The sequence below is a fragment of the Condylostylus longicornis genome, unplaced genomic scaffold (assembly GCF_029603195.1).
Source record: "Condylostylus longicornis isolate FDR11 unplaced genomic scaffold, ASM2960319v2 ptg000015l, whole genome shotgun sequence".
Taxonomy (NCBI): domain Eukaryota; kingdom Metazoa; phylum Arthropoda; class Insecta; order Diptera; family Dolichopodidae; genus Condylostylus; species Condylostylus longicornis.
In genome coordinates this window covers 2294148-2302866 of record NW_026577984.1, presented here as the reverse complement: position 1 = coordinate 2302866, position 8719 = coordinate 2294148, and the positions used below count along the sequence as shown (strand labels likewise).

Genomic DNA, 8719 nt, shown 5'->3' with positions numbered 1-8719 from the left:
TATTACATTATACAAGTATATGAGAGTTACACACTTTCTTCTCATTTTTCGAGTAAAATAGCGAGGTAGATATTTATTTACGAATTGATTTCAATGTTAGAATTTAAAATCAGTCTTTGGGTACATAAGAGGAAACCGAAAACTTTTCTTGTAAATAGTTGTAATTTTCGGACAATAGAGAAACGTACCTGTCGCAAATATAGTCGGGAAGATCAAACAATAAATGTTAGTAAAATTGTAATATATTATTATTATTTTAATAATATATAATTTAGGTAACAGTTCAAATTTTTTTGTTTATTAAAAAAAATTGTTCGACTCTCATATACATTTTGAAAGTAGTATTTGATAGTATGAAGTAATTTCATTATATTATGTACCTTTAACAAAAATCCAAAGCGATTGTGAATGTTTAGTTTTTTATTTGGGAAATTTATTGTCAAATGAAATGTCAAATATTAATCACTGTGAATCAAAGAGACAATAGCAAAATCAACAAACAGAAGTTCTCAGCTCGAAATTGTGATGCAAATCGTAATTTGACGTTTTCTTGTTAACGTGTGATGAAGTATAAAATAAAACAAATTTTTTCTAGTTGATCTTTTAAAAATATATTATTAATGTTACACTAAAAATAGTTTTCCATCTTAATAATACAAAATGAAAGTTCGATTCAACACATTTGACATAATTTGTGGCGTTACAGAGCTTCAAAGGTAAGTTCTAAGTTGAGTATAATTGTAAATATGTAGGTGTACCTACCTAATTTCGTTTTAAATTGATCTGATTATTATGATAAACTTTTAGATTAGTCGGACTTCGAGTGAATCAGATATATGATATTGATAATAAAACTTATTTAATACGATTCCAACAAGGTGAAACTAAAGAGGTATTACTGCTGGAATCCGGGAATCGATTCCACCCAACAGCTTTTGAATGGCCAAAAAATGTAGCACCATCCGGTTTTAGCATGAAGTTAAGAAAACATCTAAAAAATAAACGCCTGGAGAAAGTTGAACAACTTGGAATTGACCGTATTGTTGATTTTCAATTTGGAAGTGGCGAGGCTGCATATCATATAATACTTGAATTGTATGACAGAGGAAACATTTTATTGACAGATCATGAATTAACAATACTTAACATATTACGACCACATACTGAAGGAGAAACCGTACGTTTTGCTGTTCGTGAAAAATATCCTGTTGACAGAGCCAAAAGTTGTGTCAATATTAATGAAGAATACATTAAAACTGTTTTGAAATCAGCTAAACCTGGCGAAAACCTGAGAACAGTGTTAGTTCCGTTTTTGGAATGTGGTCCTTCAGTAATTACTCATGTTTTACTAAAATATGATTTAGATGATTGTACTATTCCTGGTGAAACTGAAAATAAGGAAGTTGAGAATCCTACTCAAAATAAAAAAAGCAAAAAACAGAAGAAAAAAGACCATTCTAGCAAAAACGGTCGTTGTTTTGATTTTGAAATCGATTTCCCAAATTTGATGAAAGCGATCGATCTATCAAATGAAATTGTTGCGGACGCTAAGAAATCTCCTTCTCGAGGTTTTTATTTAGGTTAATTTAATATTTTTAAAATTAATCGTTCAATATTTAAGGTTACATGATTCAAAAAAAGGAACTAAAAGCTGTTGAAACAGGAGAAGAAGAATATTTTTATCATAATCTGGAGTATCACCCCTATAAATTTGTTCAGTACCACGATCAACACATCAAAGAATATGAATCGTTTATGGCATGTGTTGATGAATTTTATTCAACTTTGGAAGGTCAAAAAATTGATCTTAAAACCGTTCACCAAGAAAGAGAAGCCTTAAAAAAATTGTCAAATGTTAAGAAAGACCATGCCAAAAGATTAGAAGAATTGACAAAAGTTCAAGAGCAAGATAAACAAAAGGCTGAACTTATTACAAGAAATCAAGCTCTTGTTGACAACGCAATTTTGGCAGTGCGAAGTGCTGTAGCAAATCAAATGTCTTGGCCAGATATACATGATCTAGTAAAAGCAGCGCAGCTAAATGGTGATCCTGTAGCTAGCTCAATAAAACAGTTAAAATTAGAAGTAAATCATATAGCATTGACACTATCAGATCCATTCAAAAACGTATCTTGTCCCAGTGAAGATCATGATAACGAAGATGATGACGAAACTTTGCCAACTTTGGTAATAGACGTCGATTTAGCATTGTCAGCTTGGGCTAACGCTAGAAAATATTATGATCAAAAGAGATCAGCAGCCAAAAAAGAACAAAAAACTATAGATGCTTCCGAAAAAGCTCTCAAATCTGCTGAAAGAAAAACTCAGCAAACGCTTAAAGAAGTACGTACCATTTCCACGATCACCAAAGCTAGAAAAGTTTATTGGTTTGAAAAGTTTTATTGGTTTATAAGCTCGGAAAACTACTTAGTTATTGGCGGCAGAGATGCGCAACAAAACGAGCTTATTGTTAAAAGGTAAAATTTCTGTTTCCTTTTTTTTGTTTTCAAATCCTTTAAAAATATTTCAGATATATGCGTCCATCTGATGTTTATGTTCACGCAGAAATTCAAGGTGCTTCCAGCGTTGTAATTAGAAATCCAACTGGCGGGGAAATTCCTCCAAAAACATTGTTAGAAGCTGGAACAATGGCTATATCATATTCTGTTGCGTGGGATGCTAAAGTTGTTACAAATGCATATTGGGTTAAAAGTGAACAAGTTAGTAAAACTGCTCCTTCTGGAGAATACTTAGGCACAGGTAGCTTTATGATTAGAGGAAAAAAGAACTTTTTACCACCATGTCATTTAGTGATGGGTTTAACACTACTTTTCAAATTAGAAGAGAGTTCTGTAGAAAGACACAAAGGCGAAAGAAAAGTAAGACATTTTGATGATGATGATGTTGAGAGCTTGAGACAGTTAACAATTGAAAATGAAAAATTAGATAGTGTTCCTGAAGAGCAAGAGGTTAACTTAGAAGATTCAGATAATGAAGACGAAAATAAAAATACTGAAACTCAAAATGTTAAGGTAATCAATGAAAAAAATGGAAGTAATGAAAGTATAAACGAAGAAGAAATTCAAAGCGAAAATTCTGATAAAGAATCTTCTGACGAAGAGAGCAGTAAATTTCCAGATACTCATATAAAAGTCGAACATGATACAGGAAAAATAACTGTACGGGTCAACTCTAAGGAAGAAAACAAGATTCCAAATATTACCAATGAAAGTAATACGGAAATTAAAGAAGATATTTATCTAATACCAGCGGCACCAACAAGAACAAAACAGCAACAAAATTCTAAAAAAAAGAAAGCTGAAAAGGAAAAAAAGGCCGAAGAATATCGTAATCGAAATGAAGAAAAGCAAAATCAATCACAAGTTAAGCGTGGTCAAAAAGGAAAACTGAAAAAAATCAAGACTAAATACAAGGATCAAGATGAAGAAGAACGTGAACTTAGAATGGCTATTCTAAAGTCAGCCCGCAAAGATAAAATTAAAGATACAAAAAAAGTTGATGAAGATAATTTAGATACGAAGGGGAAAACAAAAAGACAATTTCAGCCAAAACAAGAAGCTCAAGATGTTGATGATGGAGATGATATTCCAGCCAATGCAGATGTGGATATGCTTGATTCTTTAACAGGTATTCCCGTAGATGAAGATGAATTACTATTTGCAATACCTGTTGTAGCTCCTTATCAATCAATGCAACATTATAAGTAAGTATACTTATTTTAATCTTTCCATTTTTGTTATCAACATTGTGATTATATTTTTGAAACATATTATTTCAGGTTTAAAATTAAATTAACTCCTGGTCCAGGGAAACGTGGCAAAGCAGCTAAAACGGCTCTACTAATGTTTTCAAAAGACAAATCATGTTCATTAAGGGAGAAGGATCTTCTTAAAGGCATAAAAGAAGAAGCCTTAGCCAGAAATATCCCTGGAAAAGTTAAAATGTCAGCGCCGCAGTTACAAAAATTTAAAAAATAATCTTCAGAAGGAACAAATACCTTTCCGCTTTTGAAGGCAAAAGTTTAAATGCAGATCCCGACGTCAATTTTACTTAATTAAAAGTACTTGCACAATAAACATTCTTTTGTCAAATTTTTAAGCATTAATTTGTGATAAACATTATTACTATTAAATTACTTTAATATAACCCTATTCAATGGAAGTACTGCGTCATTGGTAATTTCAAGATGTTATTTCAAATAAAGCTGGAATTTATTGAAGAGAACTTAGAATTTATTTAATATTAATAACATTTTTCGGTTTAATCGATCCTTGATTGTTGACTGTATGCATATAGATATATACATAATTTTTTTATCCTTAAATAAGATGTAATAATATATAATGTGAGGTGCAGTTGCACACTGCGAAGCTTAAACACCTCTTGAATTATTGAATTTAGACTATTTCTATAGTTGAATTGTACATCTAATAGTTCTGCAATTTGGAATTGCATCTTGCAATATAAATAACGGTTGCAGTATTACTTTTGTCTGTGATTTCAAAGTTGCATTTAAATTATGTTTTGCTAGACAATTTGAGATGGCGTTAAAGATAAATCAATTTTATTTGCAAAAAAGAGAATTTTTGTGTAATAGTCCTGATCGTCTATCTCGCTATTTTACTCAGCAATTGAAAAAAAAGTGAGTAACTATCATACACTTGTATAATGTAATTTAGAATTGAGCAGGCTTATTTGGTATTGCGTATTTCGTTTTTTTCTAAAATGTATACAAAATTTTGTACTCACTTTGCTTTAGAAAACGAGACGTTTATAAGACAATTTGAGAAAAAATGCAAAAATCAATTGAGTATTATGGGAAAAATTAAATATCCATTTTAAAACGGAGAATTCTGATATGAAAGTGAATAAACTATTAGTAAATGAAAAAGCGAGATACACGATTAGGCAAAAAAAATTTGTATTAACAACAGATTTTACTTTCTTGTCAGATATCGAGTTTTTTTGTTAGGTAGTTACACCAATTGTCAAATTGTGATATGAATCCAGAAAACACAAGTATTCTTTATAAATTTGGTAAGAATCTTTAACTCTTTCAGTTTCCATTCAGCGAACACATGAATTGCTTTGAAAAAAATTTTTTTAAATTGAAATTTTTAATAAATGAATTTTGTTAAAATTGCTTTAATGTCATTTTGCTTATTGTGTGTACTGATCTTTATGTTTAAATTTGTCATGACACCGCTATTGACTGACCTTGATGTTGTCATTTGTTTTTGAAGTTTTTTAATTTTTGTTGTTTATTATGGGCAGTTTAGTTTTTTTTTTGTCATTTAAGTGAAAAAATTTGATAGCGGAATTGTGGAAAATAATAAAAAAAATATTAATGGAGATAAAAAATGGGAAGTAAATAAAAAAAACATGACCGAAAATAGTGATAATAAAGTTTGTGTTAAAATATTATTTTTTGCAAAATTACGGGAGCTAACAAATTTAAACGCAGTTGATTTTAAATTGCCGAGAAAGACAACAGGTGAAAGTTTACTGGATTTAATTTGCGAGGAATATAGTAATATTAAAATTCTTCGAAATCATTTGATTATTGCAATTAACGAAGACTATTGTTCGGATGTCAAGGAAATTATTAATATAAAAAGCGGCGACGAAATTGCTTTAATCCCACCAATCAGTGGTGGTTAATTTTAGGTTATTTAAAAATTCCAAAATAAAGTAAAAAAAAAAATACAGGTAGGTAGGTACTAGAAGTTTAAAAAATCAAAATAACAAAGATGAACTACATTAAATTGACGGAAGAGAGCTTAAATGTGGGAGAAATTAGCGATCTAGTAGCAGATTCGTCATGTGGTGCTATATCCTTATTCGTGGGAACAACAAGAGATAATTTCGAAGATAAAAAGGTAATTCGAATCGAAATTGATTAAAAATTTAAGAATTATGTTTATACTTTTATATACGAATTATGTATGTATAAGTATAAAAATGAAATGTATATATATTATGTATATTATATTTGTGACATGTTTTTATTTATTGTTTCATGTTTATATAATTGGCACAATGAGAAAAACACATGTATTTGTTTAATACGGGTTTGAATACCAAGTAGCAATGTACATATAATTACTTATCTATCTACTTGATATTCATCAAACTCATATTTAAAATTTATTGTGGCTGATTATGTCATGTCAACAAATACAAAATGTTTTCAATTAAATAGAATTAGTATGCATTTTTTTCCATGTTCCACTTGAAAAAGCTTCCGCCAGAAATAATAATATATAATTTCTACAATATTTGTATTCATATGTGAAAAAAAACATGTATAGGTACCTACATATACTATGTTAAACTTTGCAGCTTAATTATTAAGGAATAGTATGTAACTACTATCTATTATGTATACATGTAATTAATGTAAACATGTTTCTTGAAATACTAGGTATGTAGATATATGCTGTTTATTTTCTTTTATTATAAAATACGTAATATGCCAGTTCAAGTATTTTCAATCAAAAGACATGTTAAGGATCATTGCATTACTTGAATAGTAATAAACTAAGTACCTAGATACTTACACACTTAAATTTATTGCTCAAAATTTTGACTGAATCTTGTTAACCAAACAAATGTAATATCAATAAATAGCTTTACATACAATAAAGTTGTAATATTTTAGAGTAGGAAGCTAGGTGGGCTATTTGCCTATCTATTGAAATACTAAATCTAATACCTAAGCATTTTACATTTATAAGTGAATTTTAAAAATTTAAATAAAAATTAAAAAATTAACACAAAATTTGAAGTTTTTAATATATTCTTATGCCTACTTACATATTTTGATTAATTACTTTTACTTACTTTTTGATTAATTACAGGTTATATCGTTAGAATATGAAGCTTATGACAAAATGGCAACAAAAGTTATGAATGAAATATGTGATAAAATTCGCACAAAATTGCCTGATGTTAAGAACATTGCTATCTATCATCGTTTAGAAAATGTTCCGGTAAAAGAGGCCAGTGTTGTGATAGCTGTTAGTTCACCACATCGGCAAAGTAGTCTTGAAGGTGTACAATTCGCAATTGATGAATTAAAAAAATCTGTTCCTATATGGAAAAAAGAGAAATATGATGGCGAGGAGTCCGCTTGGAAAGAAAATAAAGAATGTCAGTGGAGTAGAGATATTGTGAAATAAATTTAAAAATTAAATAATGTAGTTACTGCATTTAATAATGTTTTGAAAGTAGACGTTGTTATTATTATGTAAAAATTGTATTTGTTCAAATAAAAACAAAGTTTTATTTTTTTCAATTTTTTTTTTTTATATTTAAATGCTACAAGTAAGTGTTATCTTTTTTTCAGGTGAAATAACTTTAAAGCGTAAGATTCGTAAAATTAATTTCAATAACGATTGCAAGGTCATCATTTCTAATTTACCAAAACATTTAATACAAATTAATGCTGATGATAATGAGGTTCAACGAAGAATCAAATGTTTTATTGATAAGAAACGGCAAGAAATAGATATAAATAATATTCTTGATTTTACTACCACAAACGAATTAGCCGGGAAAAGTGAAAATATAGAAGAATCTTGTGCTAGACTAAACGCAGTTCTTATTAAATCGAAAAATTGTAAGGGTCATTTAAGAGGTGAGTTTATAATTTTAAATGCGATACATATTTCCATTCAAATCACATAATTAGCTTTTTGAATTTTCATTAATGAAAAATTATTTTTCATTAAGTTATTTTTTTATTTTTTAAAACTGTATTTTAGTTCATCGCGTCAAAAACGAGATTGGGCCACAAGATCCTTCAAATTATACTAAAACGCTAGACAAATTGATGGGTAATTTAATCCCTGAAGTAGTAGTTAAGCAAGAAATTTTCGATTCAATAACAACAAATTATAATAACACAACACCTAGTGGAATTGAAGAACGTATAAAAAATGTCGAAAATTATTTAAATACAAGTACATCTTATTCAAAAGATGTTTACGAACGTTTAAAAATTCTCGAAGAGAAAATTTTATATTTGGAATCATTGTCCCCAGAGTATAGATATTTTATGGTAAAACAAATATTTTAACAATTGTGTATTATTTTTATTCTTTTATTTTCTTATTCAAGGTGAAAAATAATGATGCACCTATGCAAAATTTAGAAGATACAGTAAAACAAGATAAGAAAAAGTTCTCAATCGAAGATATTGAAAATTATATAGATACTATTAAAACAAAAATTAATTGCAAAATAAAACAAGAAACAAGCTAAGTTTCATATTTAATTAATTTTTTTTCCTTTAAATTTTTTAGGTTTAAAATTTAAACCCATGGAACCCATATTACAATTTTCGATGTCCATTACAATTCTTGATAGTATTAAAATTCTTAAGCTATTATATTAATCGAAATATAGTGGTGCAATAAATTCAAACGGGTTATTGTAAAAGTAAAAACTGTGTATTATTTTTATTCTTTTAAAATTTGACTAAACTTAAATCGTTAAATCAGACTATGTACCAACAATAGTTCGATCAAAGTTCGATTAATTATGAAATTAACAATTTTTTTTATAGAACACATATGTACATATTTACATAAGGTATTTTCTGTTGTTCGTCGTATGAATCAGACACGAATATTAAAAAAAAATTTAATCGAGCAAAAATACTGGTACGTAAATTTATCTATTGATCGTCGAGGAG

The 8719-nt window shown here is 28.5% G+C and overlaps 2 protein-coding genes across 2 annotated transcripts; both read left to right on the top strand.

Annotated features, from left to right (window-relative positions):
- The first annotated feature begins 481 nt into the window (after positions 1–481).
- LOC129605816 (ribosome quality control complex subunit NEMF homolog) lies at positions 482–4234 on the top strand. Its single transcript, XM_055515780.1, has 5 exons — positions 482–716; positions 808–1568; positions 1622–2477; positions 2531–3724; positions 3800–4234. The coding sequence occupies exons 1-5, from the start codon at positions 661–663 to the stop codon at positions 3996–3998; spliced, it is 3066 nt and encodes a 1021-aa protein (XP_055371755.1). The 5' UTR covers positions 482–660; the 3' UTR covers positions 3999–4234.
- A 1401-nt stretch (positions 4235–5635) lies between these two features.
- On the top strand, positions 5636–8286 carry LOC129605831 (molybdopterin synthase catalytic subunit). Its single transcript, XM_055515806.1, has 5 exons — positions 5636–5900; positions 6882–7173; positions 7370–7660; positions 7788–8083; positions 8143–8286. The coding sequence occupies exons 1-5, from the start codon at positions 5772–5774 to the stop codon at positions 8284–8286; spliced, it is 1152 nt and encodes a 383-aa protein (XP_055371781.1). The 5' UTR covers positions 5636–5771.
- The last annotated feature ends 433 nt before the right edge of the window (positions 8287–8719 follow it).